Genomic DNA, 15164 nt, shown 5'->3' on the forward strand with positions numbered 1-15164 from the left:
AGCTCCCCCTCCAGCACTGCTATACCAAGTCCAGTGGTTCAGCTCTGGTCTCCGGTACCAGGAACCCGCAATTCTCAACCTCCTGAATCTTGAAAAATTCAGGATGAGAGAGCTGTTAGTGTTCCTGGCACCAGAACTATGGAGACCAACACACAGCTCATATCCAACTCTATTGGTGCCAGTAGTAGCATTAAAGTCACACAAGACATTGAGTGTCCCAAGGGAGGCACAGGTGTAATATGGAGTCGAGTCTGGTAGAAAGCACTCCCTTTTCTTTGGTATTATACATCTCAGTAGGAGTGTACACTGCAACAAGAGACATGAGGCCCAGGGTGTGCTTCAGCCTTACTCGCATTAACTGCTCATCAACTGGAGTATTATCAACCACAAATGGGCACAGTTGACTGAAGAGGCCTATACCTACCCCCTGAAGACAAGCACCATTGCTCATGCCAAACCAGTAGTAGGTGTACTCTTCAATAGTGATCTCAACACTGCCAGGCCTCCTCATCTTAGAATCATGCTACATCCAGGTCAAACCTTCAAAGCTCATTCACAAGTAAGGCAGTCAGTGATCCTCAGAGAAGCTTAGGATGCTCCAGAGTCAAAAGAATGAGTGCCTTATAATGGTTTGTTTCACTCAAAGGTAGTAATATAAGTAATAGTCCTTGCTATGTCACAAATGTTCTGTAAGTTGAGCTCAAAACATTTGACACACAATAAAGTCTATACAAAATGATAGAACTGAATTTGGGGGCATGCATGGAGTGCAAATTTATGCATAAAAAAGTAGCTGCTTACAACACCTCAGAGGCCACCATCCTGAACCCAAGACTGTTCAGGCACCAACAGGAGCTTTTTGAGCACTCAAAGAGTGATTGGACAAATTTATTCAAGCCTACTGATCCCTGATGTACTTGCACATAACTAATCATTCTTATGTTGTATATTTTTTTAGAATTCTCTCTATCACATCTTTATTGAGGAAAAAGGTGCCATTTCCCTTATCATTCATCTAAACCTAATCTTTTCTCTCCCTCTCTTTCACCCATCATGAATTTCTGCAGCCACCTGAACATTAACTGTTTTCAGCACTACCAATCCGAAAATTAGTATCTATAGCCAACTTAGCCTTGAGCCTTTTCCTTCTAAAACTCACTGGATTATCTGTATTCACATCTTGCTACCTGTTTTGCAATAGAGTTCTCTCTCATTCAACAGATTCAACACAAATCATGAGTACAGAATAACATATACCAACCTTCTTTATCTTGTTCATTTCAAAGGTGGAAGTGTATAGTGTTGATAGCCATTTCAACATTGACCTTTCTCTCAACTCAGTGTCCATAATGGGAGTCATGATGGCCCTTTGCCGAAACTCTTCAATGGCTCCAGCCTCAGCATCCCAAACAAGAGCCTGAAAAATTCACAGGTATAGTAGGTAATTTATAAATGTGTATTTACAAAGACTCTGTAGACTGTTCAATTTTCCCACTATCCAAAAATATACAAATTCATCGTATGAGCACACCAGTGGAGGTAAGCATGGTTAATGGCTGGTGACTCAAAAGTGGGTGCTTCCACAACTTGTATTGGGGCAAGGATTTCACTATACTGCACTCAAGGGGAGGATCTGCCACCCTATTTTAAGAAATTAGTTGAAAAATATTGAAAATAAGTTAAAGGCTCTGGCATGACCGTCTATGTATAAGATATCAAATGGCAACTTATTATTTTTTTTTGTGAATTTAAATGTCCCACCAAGTCTGAGTTTAAATGCCTAATAAGTGGGTGTGGCAAGCCAGTCCAAGTGCACATGGCAGGAATCATTTTGTTACAATTTTTTCGATAAATATGATAAAATAATCACATACCGATGTATTCTCATGCATCTGGCAACCTCTCCCCAGCCCACCATGGCTTTCCTGCCCCCTACTCAGGTATGGACTGGTGCCTGAGGGAAGACTGCTTTGTTTATCTTCTGTGATCTTTGTTCATGAGCTCTTGCTAAGGCATGCGAGCATTTACTATTGCCCAGAAGCCTTTCACTAACATAACATCAGAGCAGAGACAGCATGTGGGGAACAACTGCCGAATGGCAGCTTATGCAGGAAAACACAAATAACTGCTACGCGCCAAGAGTTCCAAGAGGGAAGTTCAAATCCGTAGGAAGCGATAAAGTGACGAACGTATATATTGTTGTTGTTGTTTTGGGCCGTGGCAATCTAGTCGCTCACATGAGCCCTGGTGTCGTCCTGTGAGGGCTTCACAGGTGCGTCAGCTGCCCCGTCTTCCTGAGGAAGGTGCAGGTGAGGTGGATGAATGATTCCTGTCATGAGGGGTGGAAGCCTGCCACCGCCAGCAGCGTGGGCAGGTTGAAGGTTGGCACGTCCAGGGAGCGGAGTTGGTGTCAAAGCAGCACTCGCTGGGAGTGGAAGTGTGGGCAGTGCAGCAGGAGGTGCTCAATGGTCTCCTCGACGGTCCTGCACCAGGGGCAGTGAGGGTCGGGGACCAGGCGTAGGCGGTGGAGGTGAGCGTTGAGTATGAACGTATATACACATGACTGACCACAGATATTAAACACTGGCTTCACGTATATATAAATGGTTGACCTCTTATGGGTTAAACTAAACAACTCTGCAGCACTTAAAGTTATGATTATTATAATGGTGATGATAATGATGATGACAACAAAATAATACGTACATCAAGATGGTCATTACTTGATGCTATCTTCTTATTATAATAATCGTAGTGCTGGTCTTCGAGAACCAGGCCAAGCCCTGGGGCAATGGGCAGGAATGTGTAATCTCTTGAGAGGGCCTGAGAGATGAAGTTGGTGCTGGCTAGCCCTCTCCTGATAACTATGACCACACTAATCATTTTGCGTATTTGATGCAGCAAAAAACTTGCACCTGAAAAAGATGTATACAGTTACATTACAGTTTCTAACCATCAAACTCAGACATTCATGTGCTTAGAGATGCTATACAAGTTAACAATAGGGTCCCAAATATTTTAAAATAAGGTTTTAAATTTCTTTTGGAGCACCTCCCATTTGTGACACCAGAAGACTATGGAGTCACAACTAACTTGCAGAGTAGTATGCATATGATAAATAACAAAGTAGAACATATAAATACAACTATAAAAATACTGCATTCAGGAAACAATGATTTCAGAGTATGTACAGTGAGAGAGAATTAGGAGTCCTAGTGAGTGCTGACCTCCGTCCTAGGGCTCAATGCATTCAGGATAAAAATCGGGCAAACAGAGTACTTGGTTTCATCTCAAGGACCGTAAGCAATAGGAGCGCTGAAGTCATCCTCAAACTTTACTTAGCACTAGTTAGACCTCATCTCGATTATGCAGTTTAGTTCTGGTCCCCCTACTATAGAATGGATATCAAGATGTTAGAATCTGTACAGAGGAGGATGACAAAGATGATTCAGGGGGTGAGAAACTTGCCTTATGAAGACAGGCTGAAGCAGTTAAATCTACACTCTCTAGAAAGGCGAAGGTTGCGAGGAGACTTGATCGAAGTCTATAAATGGATGAAGGGCTTTAATAAAGGGGATGTCAATAAGATTTTGATAGTAAAAGAGCCGGGAAGGATGTGTAGCAATGGTTTTAAGTTAGACAAATTCAGATTTAACAAAGACATTGGCAAGAATTGGTTCACCAATAGAGTGGTGGACGAATGGAACAGGCTTGGGGGCCATGTTGTGGGTGCCAATACCGTAGATACATTCAAGAAGAGGTTAGATAAAGCCATGGATGGTGAGGTAAGGTGAGGTTGAGTGTACAGGAGCTGCCTTGTATAGGCCAACCGGTCTCTTGCAGACTCCTTACGTTCTTATGTTCTTATGTAGTAAAAAATGTAAATAAATGACAGTTCAAAAAAAGTGAAAAACTCTAAGGGCATTCTACCTTTTATTTTTATGGTAATCCATTCTAGTCCATTTTGCTCAAAGGGTTTTCCACACTCAATATCCAGGACTTGCCGGAGTGCTTGACGATTCTCGGGTTTGCTGTAGGAAAATGGACAAGTAATTATATAGTTCACTTGTATGTCACTCTTGTGCTTTGCTGTGGAGACACCAACACAGCCACAAAGTATTTATGTCATCTTAATGTTTTGGTGTGGAAGACTGGTACAGTTAAACTACATGATGTCAGCCTTGGGTTTTACTGTGAAAATATTATAAAATATATCTATGGGTGGGTGAGTCTGGTGTTTTACTGTGAAAATACCTGTACACTTATAAGATCTTTAGCTTTGTTTCGCTGTGAAAAGGTTTACACTTATTTATGTTTATTTAGTTGATGTTTTCTATGGAAATATTAAAATCACCTAAGCTTCAGGCACAAAAAACATCAAAATTACATTTTTTGTTTCAATCTGGCAGAGAGTTTTGCATTTTCCATTCTTATTTTAAAAATCAATCCCTTTCACTATTTTCTTGTATTAAAGGATAGCATGTATAAAGTTCTTCCTCCACCGAAATATCATTACTCATAGATTTTAATACAGATGAGATAATAATCATTGGTATCCCAATTTTCTACAGGGTTTGGATGGGGAATTAGGGAGACTCTAATCTCAAACTCCTGTACCTTAATACATGCAGTAGGATACAGAGACATGGAGTCTTAACCCCCATGTACACTGAGATTATGGGAAATATTATTTTATCTCTGACACAAAGAGGATATTTCAAACTTACATGCCTGAAGTAAAATTATGAAAGTTATGAATGCCTTTGTACTGAGCAAACAATGTTCTGACCTCCTCCAAAGCATTTTCTGATAGACGGTAGCCTTCCTCTGTGACCTGTAAAAAGAAGAAAAAGAGAACCTACTTAAGAGTACAAAAGCATGACTACATCTTTATGAATATTATAGTCCATTCACTTAAGCTGGATCCTTAGCGCCTTGCCGAGTAAGCAAGGGCGCTGCTCACTGGCTGTTGGTGGGTGTGGTGTCTGACGTCTCCACCCCCAACACACCAGCCAAGGTCCAGAAAACATTCATATTCATTTACTTAACTCATCTATTAAATATGATACTCAAATTTTGTTGGCATCATTGGATTAAGCATTGATTGTACAACTAGTATAACACAATTTTTGAAACTTGATAAGAAAAAAAAAAAAAATACAGTGAGAAGTCAGAGAATAACATTTAATATTCATTACAATTTTTTACTTATTATTATTATTTGCAGCAATTGTGAAAATATCTTACTACACAGTAAGATAATTAAGTATTGGGTCGATATCCTAAGTGTTGATACGCTTCAAATGAAGAAAACACTCCTTAGCCTGAACTACTACTAAATGACTACTACTCACATGGTTCCAGATGTTGGAGAACCAGCATGGAGAGCGATACAAGGAATGTTTTCCTGATACAGTAGAACCTTGTTTATCCGACACAATCGGGGGGAAGCTCGTGCCAGATAAACCGTTTTGCCGTTGTTTTGAGACTTACTCCTATAGAATTGCCCAAACTTTTTTTTTTTTTAATGTCCAGGCCTAAAATGCTGGTTGGCTTTCTTGATTCGGCCTGGTGGTCGGCCCAACCCGTCATGGCACAGGCAAAAGTCTAAAGTGGTGCCATCTATTCTCGGCTAGTAGCAGCGGATTCGAACCCACATCATCCAGGATGCAGCAAAATCCGGGACCAGACTCAGCCACCACCTACCCAATAGAATAGAACTCCTATAGAATTGCCAATAAAGTAAATACATCCTATCCTACCGAATAACAGGCCCAATGGTCCAGTAATAACACTGAAAGGCAGGTCTTGATATGGTGGCACATCACACTGGTCTATGGCATGGTGAGGAACACGTGCTCTTGTTTACAAACAAGAAAAGACTATCACCTTGTGCCAATGATAAATGCAACCTTTATACCGTATTTCCTGCCATATAAGATGCACTTTTTTTCAAAAAAGAACATTCGAAAAATCACCCTGCGTCTTATACCCCGATGGTTAGGTTTTGGTAGGACTAGGGGTTATTGTTACTGGTACGAGACCAACACCCAAAACACCTACATTTGACACAAAAGTTTTAAGATGTTCCCAGAATGAAATATACCACATGTTAAGGTATGAATGACAAAAAGTTGCCCCTGCGCAGTATACGCCGAAGGTACAAATTTTGATTGATTTAATAATGAATAGTGTGATGCAACAAAAAAGGAAAGTGTATAAAAGCAGAAGAGAGGAGGACATGTGAAGCGATAAAACTATACAGGTCACAAGAAGAAGATGCACCACACATGGGAGCCGAGGCACGGCATGAACACTAAACAAAATACAGTAGCGCCGTGGCGTGCCAGTCACTAGTGTGCTGGGTACCTTAGCGGTGATGATTAAAGCGGTTATTACACGTGAACAATTTTGGCGGAGCAGGGTGCTGCCTGATGTGACTCTGCTCAGCGACCGTGGGGTGGACTTAGGTGGATTGATCTGGAGGTATTTCAGCGGTGCAGCGGCCCGGTCAGCTGACATTTTTTGTGATACATGTTCGAAAGAACGAATATCCGTAGATGACTAGTGTGTTTATTGTAAGTGCATTTTTGTTTCTCATTGTAAAAATAACAATATTAAAACATAATATGATTAACAGAAACCAATCAATAGCTATTTTTACTTGAGAGTAGGTATACGGTCCCTGACAGTTAAGATCAATACCAATTGCTTGCCCATCGAACGCAGCATCCCCGTGTGATCAGTTCCCTCAGTAGCTCGGCGAAAGTTACTGCCTGCACATTGCGCAGTGAGTGAATCTACAAACCAACCCTTTTCCTTACCATTTCAAAGTCACAGCTGCTCGGGGTAAGAGCACTGTAATTCTTCAACCAACAGTGGAACACTTGGAACACAGAGAAGGGCACAGAGCAACATAGGGTATCATAGTCATAATTATAAGTAAGGTGGCCAAATGTAATACTGCATATACATTAAGTTCTGGGAATATGTGGAGTTTTTATATCTTTTTCTAAATATATCTTGCCAAATTAAAGGTGCTGTGCCGTTGTTTTGAGGGTGCCGTTGTTTTGAATGTCGGATAAACAAAGTTCTATTGTACTAGGGATCTGTAATAAAATCGGGGGATTTGGTGATATATTAATTTCCCAAAAAAACATGGGAAAAGAATTCATGTACTTAGTAGCTCTGCTTATTTGGGAGAAGATGAAGCAGTGGCGGAGATGGATGAGTCGGATGGATGAGTCTCCTGCAAGGCCTACTGGGTCACAGACCATGTATAACTTTATGCAACATGGAGCATTTAACAAGAACTTATGTACATATGTATAATCCAAGAGCTAACCATAAAGGTTGATGAAAGGTGAGACGGTAAACTGATTCGGGGAACAGGATGTTGACGGGCCGCTGTCTAGTATCTGAGTCAGGCTCTGGTGCCTCGGTAGATGTGACATGACTTACAGTGATGCTTCAGTGCTTAGACATACTTGACATCACTTAATGCCACGCCAGCAAGGAATCATTGGTGTAATGGTTTCTCCTATTTAACATTTACAGTCGTAAATTACTTGAGTTATGGTAAACTTACCTATTTAATTATCTGAAGTGCTACTTCCCCAAATACTGAATTATCCTTCCCCAATTACATATGTGATATAACAGGGGGTAAATTTTATATACAAAATTTCCGACAGCAATAATGGAATCAAATTTATAACAAAATGTTTTTTTCTTGAATATAAAATCCTCCTGAATACAGTGGTACTTTCAGATTTTAATTAAAGTGTGATATAAGATGAAACAAGGGAGGTTTTGTAAAAAGTGGTATAATCATTGAATGTTAGTCTCAGGCTATAGTTGTACATTCATTGCTTCATCTGATGATGCCAATAAAATTTGCCTATCCTGTGGAACACATGAGCTAAGTCAACAAATAAGAATATTTTCTGGATGTAGGTTAGTGTGTTAGGTAACAAAGACATCAGACAACCCATCTATTAACAGCCAATCATCAGCATCCACACTTACTCGGTTAAGGATCCTGCCATTGCTAGGAAGGATCCAGCTTAAGGGAATGGAGTGTAGTCAACCAACAGACTCCCAAACACCCTCACAAGTCATGAAGCTATAAACTGTAGCCCATTACCTCCTATTGTTTTGCAGTTCACTTAATGCCACACAGATAAAAAGAAACAGCTGCATACCTCTGTGAAAGAAGCAAAGGCAAATGTGGGACATGTGTAGGAGTAGGTGCGAGCATCACACCATGTCTTGCAACTGAAGTTATTGATGACCTTGAAGACAGCCATCAATCTTATTTGGTCACACAGGAGCTGGTTGACCTTTTCTTTCAACTCTGATTTTTCACAAACTGTCAGAAATAAATTACTCAATTTCCACCACTTTTTTTCTGTAAGAAATAAGATGCTAATGATGATGATTCATTATTTTTTGCAACTTGCTAGATACACTAATATCTATGGAAAAAGCTTCAAAATTAAATGACAAATGAGTTTAATAAAGTAAATTGTTAAAAAAATATGTAGGTAGTTAAATACTGAGACAAAATTTGAAAGAGAGAAGAAAGCTGAAAAATATGTTATAAACAATCCTTTACTCTATTAAATCACAAAATCAAGGGTCATCTGTACATACATAGGTGTAGCAATCATTCTTAACACTTACAAAATCTTCCAGTGGTAAGAAGCCTGGCAGCAGACACCCCTTTGTCAGTGCGTGAAGCTCGCTGAAAGTTAAATAACTGCGGCACCAGGAACTCCTCTTGCGTGATGACGTCTGCCTGCAGCATAGCCTTATGAAGGTGGTCCTCAACACTGTTCAGCGTTGCATTTCTGAAGACCAGCAATGAACAGGTAATCTCCACCTTTTGGGTATCCTCTTCTCATATTTGTTTTGCATTATCTGTGTCTGTCCAATTAAAGTGTTTACTATTCATCCCTTATGTGTTCCCATGTCACAGTGTGTGTGTGTGTGTGTGTGTGTGTGTGTGTGTGCATTCTGTGCTGGCAAGATCTATTTATGGCTTTGGTTTGTTTATCTTTGATTGTTTTCACTTTTTGTGTCACCTCTTGCTTCTTGATTGTGTCCCATTATAAATATATTAGGTGTACATAGTTAATAAATTGTTAAAGCTAATTTCCCTACCATGTTTACAACTTTTGCCTCATTTCTGTATTTTAAATGATGCTTATTAAAATAACCTCTTTTTTAAGAACTGTCACGACTGTCACCTGTCACATTTTAAAATCAGTATCAAATGAGCACAGTTGGCCCACCTTATCTATGGGAATATGGTTCCAGCTTTGAATGTATGAATGAAGGATTTAAGTATGGTGCATAAGAATGTTCCATTGGATAGTGACTTGCGTGAGAAAGCGCACAGCCTTCAGGAACACTTCTAAAACTATACAGAGGATGAAGGTACAATAGGCACACCTACCTTGCGACTATATGGGTGACACATGAGCTCGAGTGGTAGAAATTCGCGAAGTAGGAATACGTGTTCTTGTGGAAAAAATGGGACATGTATATGGGCGGCACTGCCCTGACTGACTGTCCTTTTTTGTATTGTTGCTTCCCTCAACAAGCACTGCATGGCCACACCCTCACTGCAGGACACCAAGAAGGTGCACATACATAAACAGGAGGTCCTTGGGTTACGACGGATACATTCTTAACAACATGTCGTAACCCGATTTTCGATGTTCATCGAAAATCTGGTTACGATATATATATACATATATATATATATATATATATATATATATATATATATATAGAGATATATATATATATATATATATATATATATATATATATATATATATATTTAATGCCCTTACCTCTGCATGCCATGAAACCCTTGGCCATTGAAGGACAGCAACAGAGCATATCTCTTGCTGCGGGGATCATGAGTAGGCAAGATGGGCTCAATTTTCAAATGCTTCACCTCCTCCTCACTCATATCAGGTTTTGGGTCATAAACAACCTGTTGGACTAATTTTTTGTATCAGAATAAAGCAACAATGTACCTAAAATATTTCAATGTTAAGTTAAGAATTCCAAATAATATGTGACTGTAGTTCTGTTATCTACTTTCCAATTTATTTGAGTATTTAAATATTCATTTACAGAGGCATTTAATTTTCATGAAGTGAATACTTTTTTTCTGCAAGTTTCATATATACTTGCATTCATATTAAGCTACGGCAATGAATTCATAAAGATTACAATAAAACTTTAAAAAGTTGGAGTTTAATAAGATTTAATTAGGCTGTTCAAATGGTTATGCTATCTATTTTTTAACTGTCAGAATATTCTAACTTATTATCAAATTAAATATCTTAAATTATATCATACCACAACTATATATTATGATTATAATAAGTTTGATAAAATCAGGATGTAGCTAACATATTTCTGGCCTCACATGGTCAGAATATCTGAACTCAAAATAAAGCTGTGGTCTGTCAAATCCTTGACGTTGTCATGGGCTAAATTGTGTTTACCATGCCCCCGGTTCTTTCTTTTTCCTGTGTCTACAAGTTTGTGGCTCTGCAATTGAACACTATGAAATTATCAAAACTGTGCATTATCCCTGGGAAAAAAATTCTGAGGTAAAAGTCAACCAATTAAGTAGCAAAATCCTTTAATAACTTGCAGTCTTGAAGTACACAGCTACAAACAAAATCTTAACTTTTAATCACCTTTTGGGACATTTTTGGTACAGTATTTTCTGTGGTGCACTGAAGCATGCCTGGCCACCACCTGATAAGGACTCTTGTCTCTCAGGCCAGCTAAATGGCAGCATCTTGACAGCCTGAGCTGGGGACTTGTGGCAAGAATGATGCAGTTTCTTTGCATGTGTGGTTCTGCAACAAGATATATGTTATGGCAATGCATGGCCTCAGTGCTCATCTCCGTCACATTGAGCCTCTGGAAGAAATAACCCATTATTCCTGGAGTGTGACATCCAGGTTACCACAGTTTACCTTCTCCAGGTTCCCCCAAGTACCCATTTATCAACCAGCCTGAAAGGGAGGATGAACAACTGGGTAAGCTGCACACTGACTGCCTGGAATGGGATTCGAACCTGAACTCATGGATTCATAGCTAGGCATGCTAACCACATGGTTACAATTATTACCCTGGGTTTGATTAACCCCATAGCTGTGGGGATCGTGTTTCTTAATTAAAGGCCCCTCTAAGCGAGAAAAAATGAGAAAAAATCATCACTCACTCAAAACATTTCATAATAAATATCAATGCATTTGTGATCAGTTTATGCATTATTTTGGGGGGGTTTACATCATGGCAAAAATTTGGTCCGTCGCTGGTACATGGTAAAGCCACAAATTTGGCCCGTCGCTGCTACCGGGTTAATTTAGAAAATGCCTGTAATTAGTTTCATCACGCAGATGGCAAACAATGCAGCCAAGTCATGGCAACAGCTCTTGGTAGTGGCAACTGGGTCCACCTTCCTCATGGTCTTGTGAGGGTTAATGTGCTTATTTTTTCTCATTACTGCATATTATGAGGATGATACAGTTTTATTTCTGGCATGTTTAATAATTTCCATTCTTTTCTAAATTCACTAGTTTGGGAGACAGGGGAAGAATTCAAAAGCCTAGTAATTTCTGTCAGGAGTTAGCATATTAGTAAAAAAGACATTAAAATTCACCTACCAATTTAATACATTTTGATTTGCCATTGGATATTTCTAGGGATATGCACTAAAAAGAAATCTAAAACAAACATTGACTATTTTATGTCAAGAAATGTAACAATACATCCTACATGTTATATATAATAGGTACTGAGTTACTGACACAGAAACTAGATTCAATGGCATTTTTAAAGGCTGTTATGAGGCATACTCTGTTAAAGAAGCCAGAAGCCCTTGTGAAAACACAACAATTGACTTGGAATTTATGAAGAACCTCAGGAAGGGAAGCAATTCAAGGGAGAGAGAAAAAAAAATAAAAAAAGCCCCAAATGCATTGCTCCTGTAAAGAAAACAGAATGAGAAACCAAAAAGAGAGGGTAAGTTTTGCATGGAGAACTGTCCTGCGACTCCCTTTTTGAGATAGTCCAAGTTATAGGCCGAAGGAAATACAGACGTAGGAAGACTGTACCAGAGGTTACCATCGACAGGGATGAAAGAGTGAAGATGCTGATTACCTCTTGCATAAGGAATTTGGATGCCATAGGGATGAGCAAGAGTAGAAAGGCATGTGAAGCAGGGACACTCAAGGTGTGGAGGCAAGCAGTTAGCAAGTTCAGAAGAGCAGTTGGCATGAAAATATCAATAGAAGATAGACTGAGGGGCAACACTGCAACGGAATTTAAGAAAAAAGATGACTCAGTATAAGGAGGAGCAGTGATGGGAGAAAGAGCCTTTGACTCCATTCTGTTCAAAAGGGCTGTGTGTGGAGCCCCCCCACACAAGATGCATATTCCATTCAAGGGTGGAGGGAAGCCCTTGTATATGGACATCTGAGAGAGGGGAAGAATAGGGGATAGGTGTTTGGAAGATTATGTCAAGTTGACAAGTGGAGAAATTGAGTTTTTGTGGAACTAAAGGACACCAAGTTCCTCCTGCCCCATTTAGAATTGATCAGAGTTTAAGTGTTCTGCAGCATTCAACCTTGAGTTCTGTAATTCCTGTAGGGAGGGTTTCCTGTTAAAAGAAGTTAAATAAAGCAAAGCAGAGTCATCAGGGAACGAGTAAATAGAACATTTTTTTATGGAATGAAAATAATTATAATAAACAATATAAAAAGAGTGGGATATAAAACAGAGCCCGGATAATATTAACGAGAGGGCAGCCACCTCTTGCGAAGTTAATACTTACAATATGGATTCTTTTTTGGTCCATGAATACAGTGCAGTAACAAATGACTTCCAGAAAATAGAAGGGGGTCAACCCCCCCCCGTTAAGGGGGTCATGGGGGTCGAAGCTCCCCCGTTAACGGGGTCAAGGGGGGTAAAGCCCTCCATTAGGTAAGTTATCTTAGGTAAGGTTAGGTTAGTTTACATTTATTCAGCACGTGGTGTGGGGTGGCGGAAATACAGTGGAAATACGGGACAGGGCTGCGGCTGGAGTGGGTTCACTACATGGGCCGGTGGTAATAGGTGGCACCAGGGTGCAGAACAAGCATTGAGAAGTCAATTAATTAGTGATTTCCAGAAAAAAATATGGGCAAGATTTGTTTTAGTACCGTGCCAGTATTTCATTACCTACCGTATGAAACATCACTAGCTCTTCATATATCTTTTCTACAGACATTCATAAATCATGGAAATGCTTTCAAAATCCAATTCCAGGACTATTTATTGTTGGAAATAGGGGATAATATCCATGAAAACGTAACCTCCTCTGGCGGCGGCCACAGCGGCGGTGCAGCCGGTGTTGCGAGAAATACCCCCTCACAGAAATGTCGCATATACATGTGGCAGAGGTCCAGCGCCCCCCCTGGTTAGAAGGGGGGTCGAGGGGGTCGAAGTCCCCCATTAGCAAATCGAAAAGTTCGGTTGGAGTAGTTTAAATATGCTCCCCCGCCCTAAACCCTCTGAGAGCTATTTTGTATCTGTGGTGGCTGCACCGCCGCCGCGGCCGCTGCCAGAGAAGGCTACACTTTTGTGAAAATCATCCCCTATTTTCGACAATAAATAGTCCTTGAATTGGATTTTGAAATGATTGTTGAGTGTTTGTAGAAAAGATATATGAAGAGCTAGTGATGTTTCATAAGGTAGGTAATGAAATACTGGCACAGTACTAAAACGAATCTTTACCAAAAAGACCATCTCCATAATAAACTGAATCATATTTTGTCCAGAAATAGGCAGTCTTGAGTTTACTAGGTTACCCTCTCGTTAATAATCCCCCAGAGCCCTGTAGAACACCACTGTTGATAGGTTTAGGGGCAGAACAGTAACCATCTACCACAGCAGAGATAGATTGGCCTGAAAGGAAACTGGAGATAAAGGAACATAGAAACCATAGGAGGCTAGTTTAAAAAGCAAATATTTGTGCCTGGCATTGTCAAAAGCTTTCAAGATGTTTAAGGTCAATAAGGACGGTCAGGGCACTAAGGTTGACTAAGCCCTGAAGAATTTGCATATATAAAGTAAAAAATGAGTTACCGGTATGTAGGTAATAAGTATCCTATGCAGTGCAGAAGCTATTTCATAAATAAGATGTGGCAGTCATGCACTATAATTAACCAAAAGTATTTCAACCAACTGAATGAGATGGAATTCTCCTGGAATTTGACTTATTTGCTGAAAAAAGTTCCTTATTTTGCAAGACAGGCCACACGCGAGCTTGTTGTGAGCCGTTCACCGCCGCCCGGCCGAGCCAGCTGGCGCCTGCCGCGACCACGACCACGACCAGGGGGCGTTGCAACGGCCATTTCCCCAACCCTCAACTAATAGATAAATCATGAATAGGTATATAAACGTAAACGTAATACAACTAAGAGCCGCCTTGGTCGTGGATGAGGAGAGAATTGTTAATATATTACGAGCGGGCAGCCGGAGGTTCGATTGAGTGCTTCGTACCAGGTGTTGTTAAAAAAAAAAAAAAAAAAAAAAAAGCACCTGGCAACACCATAATAATTAATGATGGTGGTGGTCTCATTCATGTCTCCTGATTATGGAAATCCGAAACCGACAAACATTAACTAGTACGAACATGTCCATCTAAATCAGTTTGTCATCATCCAACAAACAACAATCACTACCGCCAAAAATGAACTCGCCAACCCTGAACTGAAACCGACCAACCTTCGCCTCGGAACGTCTCTTCGTGTCCTCGTCCTGCTTCACTGCATTCATCACGACAACAACTGGAATAGCCAGAAATGAGTTCAAATTCCGTAGGAGGGGTTTTGATCCTCCTCTCTTGGAAGACTTCAAATCGGTGCCAGGAAGAAATCCAGATGAAGGTAGGCTGTTCCAGAGTGTACCAGCAAACAGAATGAATGTATGAATAAATATAAATATATATATATATATATATATATATATATATATATATATATATATATATATATATATATATATATATATAGTCGTATATTGGGGATTTGGATAGCATAGGGATGAACAAGAGGTGTGTGTGTGTGTGTGTGTGTGTGTGT

The 15164-nt window shown here is 39.9% G+C and overlaps 1 protein-coding gene across 2 annotated transcripts in view; it reads right to left on the reverse strand.

Moving 5' to 3' along the window:
• LOC127006921 (pseudouridylate synthase 1 homolog) overlaps positions 1 to 15164 on the reverse strand; it is a 97531-nt gene that overhangs the window by 6015 nt on the left and 76352 nt on the right. The window contains exons 1-9 of one of the 2 annotated variants that reach the window (XM_050877278.1): positions 14267 to 14418; positions 10728 to 10892; positions 9864 to 10017; positions 8686 to 8852; positions 8205 to 8371; positions 4728 to 4834; positions 3931 to 4031; positions 2707 to 2915; positions 1262 to 1417 (exon numbers count right to left, since the gene is read on the reverse strand). In XM_050877278.1, the coding sequence (XP_050733235.1) occupies positions 1262 to 1417; positions 2707 to 2915; positions 3931 to 4031; positions 4728 to 4834; positions 8205 to 8371; positions 8686 to 8852; positions 9864 to 10017; positions 10728 to 10884 (1218 nt within the window). In that variant the 5' untranslated portion in view covers positions 10885 to 10892; positions 14267 to 14418. Of the gene's footprint in view, positions 1 to 1261; positions 1418 to 2706; positions 2916 to 3930; positions 4032 to 4727; positions 4835 to 8204; positions 8372 to 8685; positions 8853 to 9863; positions 10018 to 10727; positions 10893 to 14266; positions 14419 to 15164 lie in introns of those variants that run through there. The other variant, XM_050877270.1, reaches the window with a different exon arrangement.

Source organism: Eriocheir sinensis, chromosome 3, assembly GCF_024679095.1.
Source record: "Eriocheir sinensis breed Jianghai 21 chromosome 3, ASM2467909v1, whole genome shotgun sequence".
Taxonomy (NCBI): domain Eukaryota; kingdom Metazoa; phylum Arthropoda; class Malacostraca; order Decapoda; family Varunidae; genus Eriocheir; species Eriocheir sinensis.